Consider the following 21,791-nt stretch of genomic DNA (forward strand, 5'->3'; position numbering starts at 1 on the left):
ACTTTCGCAGTTTCATTAATCACAATTTCTATTGCCATTGCAATTGCTTTTCATCTCATTTCTTACTTCTTTACATCTGAATGATACAATATATTACATATATATACCATCCAAATAAACAATGCATGCAAGGTCGGCCAAAACAACAAGTGCAAATCTCTATACAAAGTCGGCCGAAGGTAAAAACTCGGGTTCACTGAACTGACTCGGTGTCCTTCTGATACTCGGCGTCCACTGCGTTACTCGGCATCGTCATGCACTCGGTAGAAGTGAAGGCACGGTTCATACTAAACACTTTGAGTAGTTCTGAACTCGGTAACCACTGGAGACTCGGTAGAAGAGATGTCACTCGGTGAATACTTCTATCTGAACTGTAGCTCGGTGATCAAAGGAAACACTTGATAGAACCTTGTGACTCAGTGATAGTTAGTTTCCTTGATATCCGTCTGAGCTCGGTAAAAATTAATTTCCTTGATAACCTCAGGAGCTCGGTTATCATGAAGTTCTCGGTTACATCTTAGTACATCTTCACTCGGTCAAAACTGATTCCTTTCTTTACCTTGAACACTCGATAAACACTGGCTGCTTTGTTCATCTTGATCACTCGGTAAACACTGACTTCTTTGTTCACCTTGATTACTCGATAAACACTGACTTCTTTGTTCACCTTGATTACTCGGTAAACACTAACTTCTTTGTTCACCTTGATTACTCGGTAAACACTGAGAACTAGGTAAAGCTTGGCTTCCGGTGAGAGCTCGGTAAGCATTCAGAATCCAATAAGTGTTGTAACTAATGACAAAAATGTATCATAATGCCAACAATACATATGTATATATATACATATATATGTATATATATACATATATATGTATATATATTTGGATGATGATGATGATGTTGATGATATATACATATATATATATATATACATATATACATATATATATACATACATATATATATACATACATAGATATATACATACATATATATATATACATACATATATATATACATACATACATATATACATATATATATACATACATATATATATACATACATATATATACATATACATATATATACATATATATATACATATATATATGTATATGTATACATATACATATACATATACATATACATATACATATACATATATATGGCTATGGCACAACCATAGGGATTTGAGGTCAAAGGTAAGTAGAACTTAGTGTGTAGATTACAAAAAAGTTTATATAATGGTATCTAAAATTTGACAATTTTATGCATGAACATGGATACAATAGGTGTCATTTATATCATTGTGTTTATTTTAAGATGTTGGATGATGACAACTACATTATTTTATGTTTATATGTTGATGATATGATTTTAGTTGGGTCTATCATGGATCATGTTAAGGGGTTAAAACAATAGTTAGCACATTCATTTGCTATCAAGGATTTGGGGGTAGAAAAACAAATCCTTGGTATGAAGATTTGCAAAGATAATAAAGAGAGAAAATTGACTTAATCTCAGGCTGAATATATTATGAAGGTGTTACAACATTTCTCTATGGAGAATGCTAAAATTGTAAACACACCTTTACTTGGTCATTTGAAATTGACTAAGGAGATGTGTCCAAAGACACCAAAAGATGAGGCTAAAATTTTCAAGGTACCTTATGCTTCAGATGTAGGGAGCTTAATGTATTCCATGGTATGTATAAGCCAAATATTGTACATGTAGTGGGAGTTGTTAGCAAGTATACAAGTCATCCAGGGATTGAGCATTAGAATGCAGTCAAATGGATTCTTAGATACTTGAGAGGAATATCCAATAAGGTTTTACATTTTGGGGGCTCTACTACTTATTTATAGGGATATGTTGACTCAAATTTGGTATGAGATATTGATACCGAGTGAAGTACTATAGGTTATGTATTTACTATTGGTGGGGCAACAATGAGTTGGGTTTCTCGGTTATAGAAGGTGAATTATTTATCCACTATAGAGGCAAAGTATGTTGTTTCTATAGAATAGCCAAGGAGATGATATGGCTTCAATTATTCATGGAAGAATTGGGACAACCATAGAGGAATAAATATTTTTTTACAAATTGCCAACCATTCATCTTGCAAAGAATTTTTCTCTACATTCAAAGGAAAAACACATACAGTTGCGGTATCATTTCATTTGGTCAATTTTGGATGATGGATAGTTAAAGCTGGAGAAGATATAAACAAATGATTATCTAATAGATATGCTTACCAAGGAAGTAACAAGGGAGAAGATGAACTCCTATTCAACTTTTCTTGGTCTTCTAGATTGAGAAAAATAAAAACACAATAATGTTCGGGGTAATTTGATATTCCAGTGGGAGCTATAGGTTTAGTGATGCTATGATCAATCTCTACCTAGGAGGTTACTATTGTGGAGTCTGATAAGTCTCCAAGTGGGAGATTTTTGTGATGTAGAGCCTAATCAGACTTAGAGGTTTATTCAACACAGTTTCCCCCATATTATTTCTATGGGGATTGGGGGGTAGTGCCCCTTGCAGGGTCTTGGGGAAGCACCTCAAATGCACTCCCTATCACAGTATAGGGTGGGGTTGAAGGGAAACACCCACATAGAGGTTTTCAAGGCAACACCCTTGAAGACAAAAATGACCCTACTATTTTAAAGCATATTGTCTATAATTTTTCTATTGGACGAATTATTCTAGACTGAATTTTGTAAGTGACATAATCTTGTATAAAATGGCTTAGGGTTAGGGATTTCATAATGTATGGTGATATTGTAGTTGCTTGTGGTGGTATTGAGCTATAAGGGATTGCAGATTGTAATCACTAGATAATAATAATATTGGAATTGTTGTTGGTGGACATAGCCTAGGGATTGGGTGAACCATGTTAAACCTTGTGTCTTGTATTCTCTTCTGTGTGATTTATTATTTTTTGATATTGGTTATATTTGCATGTAATTTTTATTTCTATCTATGATTAATCCTAATGGATTGTAATCATGTTCTAATAGCTAGATAATAATAATATTGGACTCATTGTTTGGTGGAGGTAGCCCAGGGATTGTGTGAACCACGTTAAATCTTTGTGTCTTGTGTTCTCTTCTGTGCGATTTATTATTTTATGATATTGGTTATATTTTCATGTAATTATTATTTCTATTCATGGTTAATCCTAAAATTTCTAAGGATACCCTTTCCCTAGTGAAGTAATTTTTGTTTATCATATGATGTACAATCTTACATGGAATTGTTTGTTTGCATTAGGGATTATCTATTCTAAAAGAAGTGTGTATTCTTGATTACAATCTTTTCCTTTCTTTCAATTATGTATTGATCATAAACAAGCCAAATACATAATGTGTCATTTTCTTTCTTTCTTCTATGATTGGGGGACAATGTGTTTTCTTTACAATTTTATCTCTTTCTAAGGATCCACTTTTCCTAGTGAAGTGGTTTTTATTTATCATGTGAAGTGCAATCTTATATGGAATTGTTTATTTTCATTAGGGATTATCTCTTCTATAAGAAGTGTGTATTCTTGATTACAACCTCTTCCTTTCTTTCAATTATGCATTAATCGTAAATAGAACCATTACTTTGAGGCTTAAAGTGTGTCATCCTTAATCAATAATCATTTTTTCCTATGTAGGAATAGGGGATGAAAAGATGAGTAATTATTCTCCTCCTTTTTCTCTCAAAGATGTTATTTTTGTTCAATAATTCCTTGAGATAAATGTCTTGGAATACATATCTCTTCCTCCTATGGATCCCTTTATACATTTTGTAAGATATATTCTATGCAGTCTTCTTTCCTTAGACATAGAAAAGAGTCATTTCTCTTTCACTGAGGATATGTGTATATTGTTGATTAAATGATATCAGCTTCGTGTTGAAGGTTGATATCCCTTCTCTACTTTTCATCAAGGTGTCATCCTAGCTTTATGATTTCATCTTAATGAGGGGGCATATATGTGGCCTCCTTGTGTATTATATAACAAGTTACTTTTGCATGTCCATGTACATTTCTCTTATGCATTATCTTTTTGTGCCCCTGTGTGTTCTATTTCCATTTCAAAACCATTGTGTTTCAATGATAGATCCATGTTCAATGACATGAAAATGTACTTCATAAATCCCAAGGCCCTTTTGTTTCCTTTCAAAATAATATGCTTTACCTTGGAAGAACCTAGTTGGAGCCTTCAAGACTCATGGACATAATCACAAATGAATCATTTATTTAAAGCTCTATCAATACCAAAATATTGTGTCATAAATAGAGTACTTAGACAATATGGATTGATATATACTGATTATATATTTCTCTTTACACAAGGTCATAGAGCAACCCTAATGTTAGTAGTCACAATCTCAAAAGGAACATATGAGGCTACAACCTTTTGAACATACGATTATAATAAGACACAAAGAATAACTTTAACATGTATTAGAGGAACATAAATATTCTTAAGGAGAAGAGGTTGAAATGAAAATAATTCAACTAGGTCTATTATGAACAATTCTACCATAAATGTTCATAGGGATAATTGGATCATATATGAGACTTAAAATTAAGTCTATAGTTGCATCACGTGAATAAACTCTTGTTAAGGGAAGAGAGCCAAAAGGACCTCCATGGAAAAATTCTTCCAAACTCATATTGTCCATATAGGAAATAGGAACCTAAATCAAATGAGGAGGCCCACATATGATGCTCAAGTTTTAAGGACAAAGGAATTACACCACAAGAACATTGAGTGAAAATAAATGGCTAAATACAAGGAATCTAGGATGGATTGATGAAGACTACATTTTGTTATGACCTTATTGCAAATGTGGGTTGAACGTGATGGTTTTGCATTTTTTTATAAGGGATTGTTCAAGAAGATGTTCAATAATTAGGTTCGTTATAAAACTTATTACCTAGCTACCAAATTTTCATACTAATATTTCAATTTTCTTAAACATTATTACTTTATGTGCAAGAATATGTGGAATCCTATAAAGAGGTTGTTAAAGAAGTTGTAGTTGAAAAGTCTTAGAGGTAAAACCCTTTAAATTATAATCAAAGAACCATAAGAAGGTTCCACATTCTAATCCTTCTTCTCCTTTTAGGCATGAGGATGGCTCAATTAGAGCCTAGGGCATTTTGTTAATTTTTAAGGGGAAAGAGAAAAGTTTTATGTTTTAGACATGATATTTTTATATAGGGGCAATATAGTCTTTGAATTGTTTGTCTCCGTTAAGGAAGGAAATGGATGCATACATATCATTTAAGTTAGAATATATTCATTTCTAATTGTAGTTAGTTTTTTGACCAGTGTGATCATCTTTGGTGATTTCTTATGTATTTGTTATGCACACATGTACTATGAGGTATTTTAAACCTAAAGTAGATATACATATGAATTGGAATCCTAATTACTCTTGGATTAATCATTTATGTATGTGGAATGTGGACTGTATTTCATTAGTTTCCACTCCTTTATTTTCTAAATCTCCATTAATATCTCCATCATGGTGATGGGAAAATGTTATCTTTCCTTTCCTTCTTTCTGGTTGAATGCATACCCCCATTTTAATTTTAGATCATATGAGGTAGATATACCTCAAAATTTTGGAAGAAGATCATCAATCCCATAATGATCTCTCCAACTACTGGTTCTATTAGTCCTTCCTCTTGGGCATTTTGAGTATTGTTTTGTACTTTTCTTTGGAGGAGCAATTTTTTAACCAACATTTTTTGATGACTTTGGTGGAAATGAAGTGTGGCTACTTTGTTCACTCTAAAAAGCGAAGGTGCTTCCCTCAGGATGGAGGTTGGAGACTCTATATTTCAAAACTTACAAATTAAATTTTTTTTGTAGAAGTTTAGTTAGATTACCATGTCCTTGATTGCTTCCTATTAATGGGGAATCTAATTTGAACCTTTGACTTTGCCACCATAGTGGCCTTTTCTGCAAGATCAAGAAATAATGTTCTCAAAAAATTTAAGAGAAAATACACAAGACACAAATAATCATATTTAAGCTATCACCATAGCCCGTTGGGTTTTGGGAGTGTTAAAATATGATGTCTTTGCCTATGGTTTTATTGAATCTATCATCAAAGTAGTAGCATATTAGTTTCAAAATTTACAAAGTGGAAATATTAAGAATTGAGCCATATACTAAAAGATAAATGTTTACTTGAATTCAAGTTGATTGTCAATCTCAGTGCTCTTCACTATCAATTTTTCAAAATTAAAAAGACAAAAGGTGAATAGATGACAGATTTTGCAGATCACTTCAACCAATCATTGACAAAAATTCCACATGTCAATCAACTCATCTAAGAATATGTAATATTTATCTTTTTCACAATATTATATCTTGAGACCATATTCTATTTGAAACAAATAAAGGTATGTGATCTTGGAGTTGCAAAGAAAGAAACTATTAAAATCAAAGAAGACTTATTATTATCTGGTTGGTATGAGAAAAATCAAATAAAAAAAAATTTAAACAAAAAATTATGAATGACAATTCCAAAAAAATTCCAAAGGCACATGATTTACCTTACACTAATGAATGTTCTAATCTCACAACTCTTTGTCACAAGAATTTTTCACCCATTGGCTCACGTTATTTGAAAGTGAGATCTCATGTGGCTGAAATATACTTTTAATCAAGTGATGAGCAAGATGGAGACTCTGTTACATCACCAAGAATTCCATCAACATTTTTTTAGCATAAGAGGATATTGAACTACTATCAACTAAGAATGAAAGAAAATTTGATGATATTGTGGTTCATAATAAATAATATAGAAATACAAGCATATATTTGTTACAACCAAACTATGAGGTTGTATGATAGAATTTTATTGCTCCCTTGGGATTCATGACAAGGGAATACTTGTCTCTTGTGAGTTCTTTAACTCCAGTGGTTCTATCGAGCATTGACAAGTTGATCTTTTGGTGCAACATTAACCACACTTTTAACAAGTGGTACTAAACCTTGGTCATGGTTTTGCCCTTGGGTAACAACGAGGGGGACATTACTGCAAAAAGATGTTAGCACATTTAGTATTCATGACAAGGGACCAACTGCCTCATATGGCCTCTATTAGTCTATTGGTTGTATTGGGCACTATTAGATTGATCTTTTAGTCCAATAACAACCACACCTGTACAACAAAAGTATCCATTTTAAGGGTAATAATTAATCAATAAAGAATGTTATAATGACATCTCAAATTTTAATAATTAAAGATGTGAAGATAGTTCAAACCACTTTAATGTTGCATTTCTCCCAACAAGATTAAATTTTTAAAATTGAAGAACAAGCTTTATTCAAACTTTTAGATGATGTTATATCAAACGATTTAAGTTTGTGCTTTTTGTTGTTGTTTTTTAGAGGAAGTATTATTGAAGATAAATTAGTAAATTCAAGATAGAAATTTATGAGCAATGGAAGGTAGACCAATTGGCCATTAAATCAAATGATTTAGTTTGTCCTGAATAACAACAGTTTTCTCTTATGTTCTTTGCATTATAGTTTGGTGTCCTAGAGTCTTTAGTGTTGGTAATTTTCCTCCATTGAAAATTATAGCAAAATATGAGAATGTTGAGTTATCAATAGCAGGGAACAATGAAATAGTTTTTTTAATGAATAAAGATTTTTATATTTGATAGAGCTGATAATGATGGTGAAAAATCAAAATTCTTATCAAACATGGTTAGTTTAGATTTAGGTTTACACAAAAGGTGTTTGCTTCAAAATGATTCCCCTTTTATCTCAACTAACAATGAAATTTTCTTGGAACATAGTTTGTTTAGGGAACCATAAGAAGATATTGATAATAGCCTTCAAGAAGTCACAAACTCTTACGATGAGATATGATTAATTAGGCATGAATATATATGTATGTATGTATGTATATGTATATATATGTATGTATGTATGTACGTATCTCTATATATATATATATATATATATATATATATATATATATATATATATATATATATATATATATATATATATATATATATATATATATATATATATATAGATACATACATACCTACATACATACATATATACAGACATATATATACATACATATATATACACATACATATACATATATGTATATACACATATGTATATACATACATATATATATGTATGTATGTGTGTATATATGTATAGATGTGTATATATATAGCCTTCTTCTACATAGAGAGTCTCTTATGGATTGAAATGTTATTTTAAAATTATTGATGTCCCATTGGCATGCTATCCATTTTTTGCAACACATCCTATTTTTCCTAGTGTATCAATGGTTTCACATGAGAATCGAGTAATATTTTTAGTGTTAAGGATTCCCTACCATGTGAGTAATTAGGAAGCTTTTTATATGCTATTTTTTTTTCTCCCACTTTGCCCAATTTTGACTTGCTCAGTTTCATTCCCTCCAACATGCTCCCTAACTCTATATAACTCAATGGATTCAAGAACTAGTCTTAATAAAGGAGTCTAGCTTCAATTCACTAATTTTTGCAACTCTTGTCCCAACTAAGCCAAATTTTTGCCCAAAATTTCATTCCCCATTCAAATTTTGGTCCTCGTTGCTCATTCTTCAAAATTAGAAGAAGTTATTGGAGTTACTTTTCCAAGTTGTCGGTCTCTTTTAAATTCCACTGTTCAAGTTGGAACTCAACATGTCATATAGAACCATAAATTTAAGAAATGTTGTAACAATAACTCAATTACAAAATTGATGGTCAAACTTTCCATTTAAAAGTGAGTTAAAATCTATGAGAATCTCAAGTATGTTCTTAAACCATTACTGGCCCCCGACATAATTTGGGAATAACCTAGACACCCAACAATGAACATGCACTATTAAGAAGTGAAAGTAGAAAGATTCATTGACATTTTCATTTTGTGGAATTGTTACTAAAATTTTGCACGTGTAAAATTTTAAGCATACATGCAATAAAAGTATAGAAGTGCCATTCATTTCATTCAAATAATAGAAATGTCTTTGTACTTATTTACTTTCAAATATACATTGATATTTTCAAACAATGAAATGAATTAATATGCTGAATGGAAAAAGATCTCACACAAGCCATGAGTATAGCTCACTATACTACATTTCTTTCATAAAGAAATACATGAACAAATACATATGCATGAAAGAAATAGACATAGAGATAACCATTCATTGCCTGTTGCTTTGACTAGTTATGCACTCTTTTGCTGGTACAACAAACTCCAGCTTCGAGCTCCATGATCTCCAGCAGCTGCAAGAAAAAACATGAAACAACTAATGTTAGATCCTGAAGGATCTAAGCAATAACTGCCTATCTCTACAACTACAAAAACTCTACCTATTAATGCAGTTCACTATGAAAGAAAAGTAAGAAATGATATTGAAATCTAGTGCTGAAAGAAATACAATCATTTATGAGTGTCACGAGCCTGTGCTCGAACCTCATGAAGGATAGCCTAAATATCACATGAAATTCAGAGTATCCTAACAGTCAGGAGAACATCATTTCATCATGCAGAGCACTAAGGGAAAAGAAAATAAAAATCTTCAACAATGATCATACATGAGTCAGAGATGCCATGGGAAATAGTGCTAACAACATTTTTGCATTGATGCATCCTGTCGATCAACTTGAGAAAGAATGTGAGGAGTTGCGCAAAGATATTGAACAGTTGTGTATGCAACAAGTAGGAACTGGGTACATAGGTATTATAACAAGGATTCAGGCCCAAAGGTTTGGAGCAGGAGATTGAAACATTTAAGAAGAAGCTAGTTGCATGCAAATGAGATAATCACACTCTCCAGGAGGAGCTTTCAGAAGTTTATCGTATCAAAATCCATTTTGTAGATTTATACAAAGCAGAGCTTGAGAAGAGTTTCGAGGCAGAGAATCAAATAAAATTCTTTCAAAGTTGAGTAGCAGCTGCATTTTCTGACATGGATCGTGCTCTAATGGAGGCTGAGATATCTCATGAGAAAGAAACAACCATGTCTGATAAACTGAATGAGCTCCAAAACATGATAGAAGAAATCACTGTAGATCATCTAGAGGAAGCAAAAATTTTCTGTGAACTGCAACGTAATTTAGGGGAGTCGAAAGCAGAAATTGCAAAATTGGAACAGGTTGTTGAAAAGTTTTATAGAATTTGGCAAGCAGTTGTTGGAGTGCTCAATGACAAAACTGATGAAGATAAGGCGGTGTGCCTTCTATAGGACCCTGCACACATGTGGAGTTTTAGTGAAATAGAGGATTATCATGCTCAGATGGTTGCTATGCAAGAGGAGTTAACATCTTCCAGAGATTTTGTAGAGAAACTACATAAGTGGCTAGAAGAGACACGTGCTTCTAAAGATCATCTTATGCAGTACGTGAATGCTCTTGAAGCCAAGTTGAAGGATTCAGAAAACACAAAAAAAATGAGATTGACCGTCTCTGTATTTTCCAAGTTATTTAAAGAGAAGTTGATGAGGGAGAAAGAGTTTGGTTTTATGGATATTGAAATTCAGAAAAGTTCTGCAGAGTTGGGATTTCCATCCATGCAAAATACAGATCAATTTTCTCCACCATTCATGCTTAATCTGGACAATCTCAGAATAAATGCAAGACCTGGTAGTAGCATCAAATAGAGCATTGAAGTTTTAACAAAGAGAGGCTGACTAAAATGGCTTTAAGTTATATTGGAGCCTGTGGGTAAAGAGGCATGGGAAGTATATTTGAAATTTCAAAAAATCCTTAAAAAACTAAGACATACGTGTTTTAGTATGTAAGAAACCCATACCAGCATTTCATGGCCTGTTAAGACATTTTTTTTAATGGCAAATCCTTCCAACATTACATGGTGACATATAATGAAATCCCATTTGGGTTTTATTAGCTCATGGTTCCAGCATACAAGATCATGTAAAAAATCACATGAAGACTCCCAAACGCCAACAACAAAACAAGAGATCTGAACAACAAGATAGGATATAGTTTAAACACAAGCTTACCTTTCAGCAATCGTACCAATCACAGCTTCATTTCAAATCAATACATCTTTCTCATGAAGATTTCTAAATCTACAACACACTTTCATAGCGCAAGGAGTAGAAATGCCTCGAAATACTTCTCATGGCGGTTCAGAGACCAACAAATTCCTCCATTTTCTTTAAACCCTCAAGTTCTTCAGATTTTTGTTTGTGAAAGATGCATATGTAAAGTGAAAGCTTTTTAGGGTTAAAGGCTTGTTACGCCTTTTCAAAGCTACATAATTCTTTGAAATCTGCGGGCTTCAGTTTGGGATTTTTATCCCTTTGATTAATTTTCGCATCAACATTTTATTGTAAAAGGGGGTATTTCCTAATAAAGGAAATGGTTTTATATTCTGCATAGATGATAGAAAAAATAATATTAAAGTGATACATTGTTATCATTAATATTATTTTTGTTTGTTTAAAATGCAAAATATAAAAATAGGAGAGATGTGAGTTTTGTTAATGTTTTGTTGTAAAAGGGAAACAATTAAATGATAAAGTTATAAATCATTTAATAACTTCTCTTCATGTTTTAAGAGAAAAGAAGTCAGTCATCTTTCTCCCATTATCGTCTTTAAATTTTTGCAGACATTGTGAAACCTTCTAGGAGAAAATATAGGCTTTGGGGTCGAATTTGACTTTGCCTTGGTAGTTGGAGGGGATTTATTAGCTGTTGGAGTGTTTTTAGGGCAGTTATCAGTGAGTCATTAGGTTCTTTATGAGATAATGGAGTTTTCCCAGGGGTAGGACTTCATTATGAAAGTGATTAAGTCCTCTTTTTGGGGCTATCATTCTGCATACAACCCAAGGGTTGGGTTTTGTACTTAATTAGTTTTTCAACTCATTTAGAAGGAGTTTTGATTTTATGACAGAGTTTTGAGACATTTTTTGAGTCCTAAGCTTTGTTATAGGGTCTGTAATTCAACATTTTGAAGAAATAATGCTAGTGATAGTAGTGTGATTATGCTTTATGAAGTAAATTGTTAAGCTCTTTTCCTTTCTACAAATTCTGTGTGTGTTTTTGAATGATTTGATAAGTTAACCTGTGAATGTTTACATTATTCCTTGTTTTCTGTCTCATTCCAACACCTTTTTGTGGAATAGTAAGTCTACTTGTAGGCTATGATATGTGTTTATAGGTGAAATTAGTCAAAGCGAGGTAGTAATTTATCCTCTTTTTGTAGTTTTAGTATTGAAACCTTATCATAAATCACTTGTGCAAGCCTTTACAGGAAGATATGCCTTATCTGTATTTCATAGAACTATATAATCCTCTCTGTTATGTGTGTGGTACATCTTCATATTAAATTCTAGCGTATCACCTCCTTAATTTAAACCTTAGGTTTTAGGTTTGTTTTTCAATCATTTCTTACCTTTTTCCATCAAGTTTTCATTGAGTTGTAGAGATTACCACTGAAAATCCAATAGGAGCCAGCCTAGAATTCAGAGGTTTCATTTCATTATCCAGTCTCACATAGTGAAATGACTCCCATGTTAAGTAAGGGTTACTAAACATTACTAGTTCAGTAGGGTGAAAATCTTGAAACTTAATAGTTTTGGCATGCCTAGTGGGACACAAGCACATTTTTATAATTGTGCTGGTACAATTGAAGGTCATTTTTCAACTAGCCAGCAGAAGGTGATGAATTTACGAGAAAGATTCAAACATGAATTTCCACTTCTTTTGAATATCTGCAGTTGGAAACTCCAAAAAGACGTGGAAGGAGCTTATCCAGGACAAATCCAGCATCAAGGAAGCGACTTTCAGCCCCTGGTCTTCATGTATACAATAGAACACGTCAAAGAAAAGTTAGACATTCAGCAAGCCCATCAGTAAGAGTTGATTCTTTTGACATTTCTGCTGATTCAACTGAAAATTCAGCAAGTACTGGTTTTATACCAGCAAGTACAATCAATACAAGTTTTCAATAGCAACCTGTATAGCAACAACTAGTACAACAGCCCGTACATCAACCTCCACCAATGGCAAGGGCATATGCTTTTGTGCCTTTTAATCAAGGGAGTCCCTTGAATTTTTCTCAACACCATGATATACCACTGGCTGCATTAAAGAGTCTTCTTGATTTCACAAGAGAAAATCAAACTACAACATATAAGCACATAAGAGATGTTGCAACTTTATGCAACATACATCATGTTATAGAGGAGCATGTGTCTACTAAGCTACTGGCAGCATTATTAAAAGGAAAAGCATTTCAATGGTTCAGAAGCCTAGCTGTTGGTTCTATAGGCTCATGGGATGCTTTGGGTGACGCTTTGAGAAGACATTTTGAGGATAAGTTAGACTTTTTGTTGCTTGTGGAGCAGCTCACAACCATAAAGCGTGCACCACAAGAACAAATGATGAATTTTAATAATCGGTTTCAAAGGACCTAGACTAGAATGCCCAATACGGTAAGACCTTCAGTAGATCATGCTTTTCTTTATTATTTGAGAAGTTCAAATAGCAATATTTCAGTAATGATTCAGTCTATGGGAGGTGTTTCACTGCCTCAAGTTTATGAGATTGCTATTAGAGCTGAAAATAGTCTTATCTAGGCTAGTAAAATAGCCCCTAGACCTCAAATGCCCATTTTTTTGGACATTCAGTCAAATATACCATTGGTAATTCTACCATTTAACCCATTACCTACTATTCTCGGCCAAGAAATTATAATGGCAGGCCCTTCAAATATCACAGGTCCTTCTCCAGAGCTGCAAGAGATTAAGAATAGTCAGCTCAAAATTGAAAATATGATGCAAAACTTAAGTAATGAGCTGGTTAATCTTAAAGAGCAACAATTTTAGCCTAGGCCGTCTTACCAATAGTAGAATCCAGCTGTAAATCTGCCTTACCAGCAACAAAATCAAAGCCAACCTCAAGGAAATAGGCTGCCATTTCAAGGTAATGCAATGGGCTACAGGCAGAATATTAACCAAAGGCCTTTCTGTCCATATAATTTAGTTCCTTTTAATTCTACGAATCTAGTGAGAGACATAGTGCCCATGCAAAATAATCTTATAGCGGACTTTGAGTGGTGTTATCCCTATAATGAACCACACAATCAAGCTACATGCACAAATGGAGTTATAAATCAGACATTAATGGTGCAAAATATAGTAGTAGGACAAAAAAATGTCACAAATGATGCACCTGAATAGTAGCACGATGTATCGACTTCTGAGACTGCTTTCCTCAACTGGTAGAGAGATGAGTTTTGTGCAGTCAATAATGACTTATCAATATCAGCAAATACCTGAGCTAAGAAAAGAGCTCTTGAAATAGATCAAACAAAAAACAAGGGTAAAGCAACTAATACAGCTGAGCCATCATCAAGTGATACAAACATGGTGGGAGACACTCACGTCCCTATCACCAAGGAAACCATTCACAAACCAGCAGAACATGCTGCTGCTAAGATACATCAAAAATCACACTTTGCTGCACCATTTAACATAGTGGAGAATATGAAGAAGATGAACGTGTCTATGTCAATGTGGGATACTTTAGCTATTCTCGATCAAATAGATATCTTGCAAAGGGTTCTCTTGGATGAAGCAAATTCTGCAAAGGTGATGAATGTTTCAACAAAGGCGGTGTTAACCAATGCTGATGAAAAGAAAGATGACAGTGAGAAAACTGCCAAGGAATCAAATAAGGTAATAAAACTGCCTCCTTTTTACCTTTCCTTGATAATTGGTGACAAGTTAGTCCATAACTGTATGGTAGATAGTGGAGCTACAAGCTCGATAATGCCAAAAAAGATAGTTGACCAGTTAGGACTGAAATACCAACCTATTGAAAAGGGTGTTGTTCAACTTGATGGGATGTCTGTAGGTACTATAGGCATGATTAAAGATGAAAGTGTCACCCTTCATGCCTGTCCTAATTTTTCCATTCAATAGGATATATATGTCATAGATTTAACCCCGTATTTTGCTATCTGCTTGTCTAGGGATTTCACTGCTAAGATTGGTAGCTATTTGTCATCTGATTGGTCTCATATGCTTTTTAGGACTAGATATGGCACTAAAGTAACCATTAAATCTGAGTTAATTGAAAAAAATCACATAGAGCCTTATCCACCCAGTGCTGTCAATGCAAATCTGCTTGCATTTAATGAAGAGGAGTGTCATACAACAGTTGAAAATCGAACCCAGTTAGATAACGTCCCAAATATTCTTCTTGATGAATGGTCCTCTAGTCAAACCTTTGATATAAAAAATGTTGACTTAGGGACCTACATTATCCATGAACAAAATGAAGTCATTCCAGCTTTGGTCAAACCAGCAAGTCAGTCGGCAAAATCCAAAGATCAGCTATGGAGCATGTTTTTTGATGGTTCGAGAGGTAGACAAGGTGCTGGTGGGGGTGTAATGTTGATTTCACCTGATAATGAGAAATATTATGCTGCTTTTAGATTCAATTTTTCTTGTACCAACAATACAGCAGAGTATGAAGGATTAATCCAAGGGTTAGAATGCGCAAGAAAGCACGGAATCAAGTTTTTAAAAGTATATGGTGATAGTGAATTAGTAGTAAATAAAATCAAATGTCTAAATGCTATAAAGAATGATATTTTGAAATCTTATAGACATCATGTTTGGGATTTACTTGAACATTTTGATGCATTTAACTTACTGGCTGTTCCTAGAAACAAAAATCAGCATGCTGACAGGCTAGCAGCTGTAGGAGCCCAGTATGATATTTTTAACATCATGTCTACACATACTGATAAAAAACATATCAAGATCATTACTAGGCCTTCAGTTCCTGATAATGATACTAACTGGCAAGTTTTTGACAGTGATGAACAAATTTTACAATTTTTGCTGGAAGAACACATTTTTGCTAATTCTAATCAGCAGAGGTATAAGGATCAGTATGGTGACTAGGTGATCCAGTTAAAAAATAATAAGTTGCCAAAGGGTTTAGTAAAACTGGAGATCATTTTAAATTCAAATGATCAGCTCAAATATGGAAAGGCTAACTTGCTGGTTACAAAAAATTAGTATGCAGACCTAGAAATTGCACCAAGTAAATGCCTGAAATTTGGTAAAGTAAATTCAGCTGAAGAAAAAGAAGATTTTCTTCACTTGTTCCAAGAATTCAGTGATGTGTTTGCTTGGAAATATAGTGATTTAAAAGGATTCAATCTGAGATTGGCATAGCACACAATAGAGCTGGAACCATCAGCAAAACCAGCGTGTCAAAGGCAAAGGCCTATTAATCCAAAGCTGGAACCCTTGATGCACAAAGAGGTTCTCAAATTAATTGAGAGTAAGATAATTTTTCCTATCAAGCACATGAGTTGGGTTGCAAATTTGGTCCCAGTAAGGAAGAAAAATGGAGAGTTACGGTTGTGTGTAGATTTTAGAGACTTGAATCGGGTCTCGTTGAAAGATAGGCACCCACTTCAATCCATGGAGCAGATATTACAGTGTGTGTCAAGGGCTAAAAGGTTCTCTTTGCTGGATGCTTATTCAGGTTATAACCAAATCTTGATAAAGGAAGAGGACCAATATAAAATAGTGTTTACAAAAAAATGGGGCATAATGGCGTACAAAAGAATGCCATTCAGATTGTTTGTTGATGGAGCTACCTTTCAGAAGGCTATGAAGATGGATTTCAAAAATTTGATGTATAGGTTTGTTTTGGTCTATTTAGATGATGTCACAGTCTACTCACAAAAAATAGCAGATCATATTGATCATTTAAGGCAAATTTTTGAGCGCTGTAGAGAATTTGACATTTCTTTAAACCCAAAAAAGAGCATATTTTCTATGCATAAAGGGAAATTACTTGGATACATTGTATCTAAGGCAGTTGCAACAATTTTGGAGTCGCCTTTACCACAACACAAGAAAGGCCTTCAAAGTTTTATTGGCCGTATCAATTTTGTGCAAAGGTTTCTGCTTGATATTGCAACACTTCTGAAGCCTTTAACAACTATGCTTAAAAGGAATGCAATTTTCACATGGACAAAGGAGGCTAAAGATAATTTCAAACCATTAAAAATGCATTAGCATTAGCACCTGTCCTAATTAATCCTAATTTCAGTAAGGATTTCATTCTTTATGCCTATGGGGGCTATGATGTGATTTCAGCCATGTTGGTACAACAAAATGCAGAAGGATTGGAACAGCCAATTGCATTTTTCAGCAAAGGACTAGAAGAGTATGAACAAAGGTATAGTTTTGTTGAAAAACATGTCCTTGTTGTTCAGGCACTTGTTGATACATAACAAGGTTATTTTTCATGTCATGCACCCTAGTGTTAAGGAGTTCCTCTTAAGTAAGGACCTAAATGAAAAGAGAGCTGGTTGGATTACACGCATCATGGAGTATGACGTAGATATTTAGATAACTAAGCTAGTTAGAGGAAAGGGATTATGTGAACAAATTACGGATAAGGATATTTCAAAACTTGAGAAGCAAGAAAATATAGTTTTGCTGATTGGAGCTGCTAGAACTAATAAGCAACTAGCAAGCTGGTTAAAGGATATGATGCATTTTTTGAAAACCAGTCAATGTCTAGCTACCTTAGATAGAGCAAAGCAAAGATACTATCGCTTGCAATCAATCCCTTTTGTGCTGCTTAACGACATTTTGTACCGAAAAGATTTCAATGGAGTCCTTCTTAGGTGTGTGGATTCATATCAGATTGCTTAAATATTGCATGAATTTCATGATGGTCATTCAGGAGGACACTTTTCTCCAAGGACTACAACTTATAAGATTCTACAAGCAGGCTATTACTGGCCTGATTTGTTCAAGGATTGTCATGCACATGTCAAAAAATGCACTAAATGTGCTATGTTTGCAAGAAAAGAAAGGCTTCCAGCTTTTCCTTTGTAGCCAATTAAAACAGAACAACCCTTTCAAAAGTGGGGAGTTGATTTTATAGGGCCCATTAACCCTCCATCTAGTGCAGGTCACAAGTGGATTATCACAGCCATTGATTATTTCACTCGCTAGACTGAGGCAACAACGTTAAAGGACGTAAATGAAACAACAATCCTAAGTTTTTATGATGACATTGTGAACAGGTTTGGAGTACCTGATTCTATAATCTCAAATAGTGTGCTTGCTTTCATTGGAATGAAAGTAACTGATTGGGCCTTTACTCATGGGATTTATCTTAGCACCAGCTCTAATTATTACCCATAGGGTAATGGATTAGTGGAGTCTTCAAACAAGAGCCTTATAGGATTATTAAGCACAGTTTGCAAGAGAATAAGAGGGATTGGCATTCAAAGTTGAAAGCCACCTTATGGGTTGACATGATTAATCCAAAGCAAGTTATTTGAAACTCGCCTTATAGATTTTTTTATGGGAAAGAAGCTAGATTATCCATTAAAATAGAATTACCCACACTTGACCTTGCTACACAACTGGTTTTGTTTGAAGATGGTGATCCTATTTTAGTGTGGTGTGCCTAGCTAATGGAGCTAGAGGAAACAAGGAAAAAGGCCATGGAAACTATGGAGTATCAACAAATGCAGATCAAGAAGAGCTTTGACAAAAGAGCTCAAGCTCGGGAGTTCCATGTTGGTGACATGGTACTAAAGTGGGATGTTTTGAAGAGCAAGCCAAGCCAACACAATAAATTTGATCACATTGTGGGTTGGGCCGTTTCAGATTGCTGATTGTAAACAACATAATGCCTACCAGCTAGCTACCATGGAAGGAGACATATTACCGATCCCTGTGAACGAGATCCACCTCAAACCATGCTTTGAGGTATGAGTTGCAGCCCTACCTTGTACATACTAGGATAGTTTCCCTTGTTTTCAATAAATGCATCTACATTTAGTTTAGTTTTGTTTTCTGTTCTATTTTGGTTTGGTAGTTTAGGTTAGTTTAGTTGCTGGTTTATGTTTTTTTGTAGTCATATCCACTTATTTCATTCACGCATGCATAGATACATGTGCCTACATACATGCACGTATCCAACATATACACACGTACACACATACATATCGCTAACAATAAATATGTCTGGCTTTCAGCTATACATATCTGCATATTCATGCATACGTTGCATACATACAGTTACATAAGTCCATATATCTACACATACACCAACCAAATGGTCGACTATTATGGTTCAACTCCTAAATTTGGTACTTGAGTTTCAACCCTACATACCCATCAATTTAATAAAAATTTTCAGTCTTATTAAATTGATGAACATACATTCAAAACTAAACCAGAAACTTTAGGAGTCACTTTGTGTAAGGTTTAGGTGCTAGGATTACATAATCAGACTCTATGCCCAAAGAATAAAGATAATTTAAACACTGGTCAAATGTCAAGCAAGCAGACATACAACAGAAGTTGCCAAAAATGTTACTAAAATTTGCACGTGTAAAATTTTAAGCATACATGCAATAAAAGTTATAGAAGTGCCATTCATATTATTCAAACAATAGAAATGTCTTTGTACTTATTTACTTTCAAATATACATTGATGTTTTCAAACGATGAAATGAATTAATATGCTAAATGGAAAAAGATCTCACACAAGCCATGAGTATAGCTCACTATACTACATTTCTTTCATAAAGAAATACATGAACAGATACATATGCATGAAAGAAATAGGCATAGAGATAACCATTCATTGCCTGTTGCTTTGACTGGTTATGCACTCTTTTGCTGGTACAACAGACTCCAACTCCGAGCTCCATGATCTCTAGCAGTTGCAAGAAAAAACATGAAACAACTAATGTTAGATCCTGAAGGATCTAAGCAATAACTGCCTATCTCTACAACTACACATACTCTATCTGTTGATGCAGTTCACTATGAAAGAAAAGTAAGCAGTGATATTGAAATCTAGTGCTAAAAGAAATAAAATCATTTATGAGTGTCACGAGCCCGTGCTCGAACCTCATGAAGGATAGCCTAAATATCACATGAAATTTAGAGTATCCTAATAGTCAAGAGAACATCATTTCATCATGCAGAGCACTAAGGGAAAAGAAAATAAACATCTTCAACAATGATCATACATGAGTTAGAGATCCCATGGGGAATAGTGCTAACAACATTTCTGCATTGATGCATCTTGTTGATCAACTTGAGCAAGAATGTGAGGAGTTGCACAAAGATATTGAACAGTTGTATATGCAACAAGTAGGAACTGGGTACATAGGTATTATAACAAGGATTCAGGCCCAAAGGTTTGGAGTAGGAGATTGAAACATTTAAGCAGAAGCTAGTTGCATGCAAACAAGATAATCACACTCTCCAGGAGGAGCTTTCAGAAGTTTATCGTATCAAAAGCCATTTTGTAGATTTATACAAAGCAGAGCTTGAGAAGAGTTTTGAGGTAGAGAAGCAAATAAAATTCTTTCAAAGTCGAGTAGTAGCTGCATTTTCTAATAGGGATCGTGCTCTAATGGAGGCTGAGATATCTCATGAGAAAGAAAAAGCCATGTCTAATAAACTGAATGAGCTCCAAAACATGATAGAAGAAATCATTGCAAATCATTTAGAGGAAGCAAAACTTTGCTGTGAACTGCAACATAATTTAGGGGAGCCGAAAGCAGAAATTGCAAAATTGGAACAGGTTGTTGAAAAGTTTTATAGAATTTGGCAAGGAGCTATTGGGGTGCTCAATGACAAAACTGATGAAGATAAGGTGGTGTGCCTTCTACAGGACCCTGCACACATGTGGAGTTTTAGCAAAACAGAGGATTATCATGCTCAAATGGTTGCTATGCAAGAGGAGTTAACATCTTCCAGATATTTTGTAGAGAAACTACATAAGCGGCTGGAAGAGACACGTGCTTCTGAAGATCATCTTATGTAGTGTGTGAATGCTCTTGAAGCCAAGTTGAAGGATTCAGAAAACACAAAAAAAATGAGATTGACTGTCTTTGTATTTTCCAAGTTATTTAAAGAGAAGTTGATGAGGGAGCATGAGTTTGGTTTTATCGAGATTGAAATTCAGAAAAGTTCTGCAGAGTTGGGATTTCCATCCATGCAAAATACAGATTAATTTTCTCCACTATTCATGCTCAATTTGGACAATCTCAGAATCAATGCAAGACTTGGTAGTAGCATCAAATAGAGCATTGAAGTTTTAAAAAAGAGAGGTTGACTGAAATGGCTTTAAGTTATATTGGAGCCTGCGGGTAAAGAGGCACGGGAAGCATATTTGAAATTTCAAAAAATCCTTAAAAAACTAAGACATACATGTTTTAGTATGTAAGAAACCCATACCAGCATTTCATGGCCTGTTAAGACATTTTTTTTTTATGGAAAATCCTTCTAAAATTACATGGTGACATATAATGAAATCCCATTTGGGTTTTATTAGCTCATGGTTCCAGCATACAAGATCATGTAAAAAATCACATGAAGACTCCCAAACGCCAACAAAAAAACAAGAAATCTGAACATCAAGATAGGATATAGTTTAAACACAAGCTTACCTTCCAACAATCGTACCAATGGCAGTTTCATTTCAAATCAATACATCTTTCTCATAAAGATTGCTAAATCTACAACACACTTTCATAGTGCAAGGAGCAGAAATGCCTTGAAATACTTCTCATGGCGGTTCAGAGACCAACAAATTTCTCCATTTTCTTTAAACCCTCGATTTCTTTAGATTTTTGTTTGTGAAAGCTGCATATGTAAAGTGAAAGCTTTTTAGGGTTAAAGGCTTGTTACGCCTTTTCAAACTTACATAATTCTTTGAAATCTGCAGG

The 21,791-nt window shown here is 34.1% G+C and overlaps 1 protein-coding gene across 1 annotated transcript; it reads left to right on the forward strand.

Annotated features, from left to right (window-relative positions):
• The first annotated feature begins 20,100 nt into the window (after positions 1 to 20,100).
• LOC149556581 (uncharacterized) lies at positions 20,101 to 20,887 on the forward strand. The gene is made up of 2 exons (XM_089829913.1): positions 20,101 to 20,227; positions 20,310 to 20,887. The coding sequence occupies exons 1-2, from the start codon at positions 20,101 to 20,103 to the stop codon at positions 20,885 to 20,887; spliced, it is 705 nt and encodes a 234-aa protein (XP_089686039.1).
• Positions 20,888 to 21,791: the final 904 nt, after the last annotated feature.

Source organism: Cupressus sempervirens, chromosome 5 (assembly GCF_028749045.1).
Source record: "Cupressus sempervirens isolate cs-2001-9-10 chromosome 5, ASM2874904v1, whole genome shotgun sequence".
Lineage (NCBI taxonomy): Eukaryota > Viridiplantae > Streptophyta > Pinopsida > Cupressales > Cupressaceae > Cupressus > Cupressus sempervirens.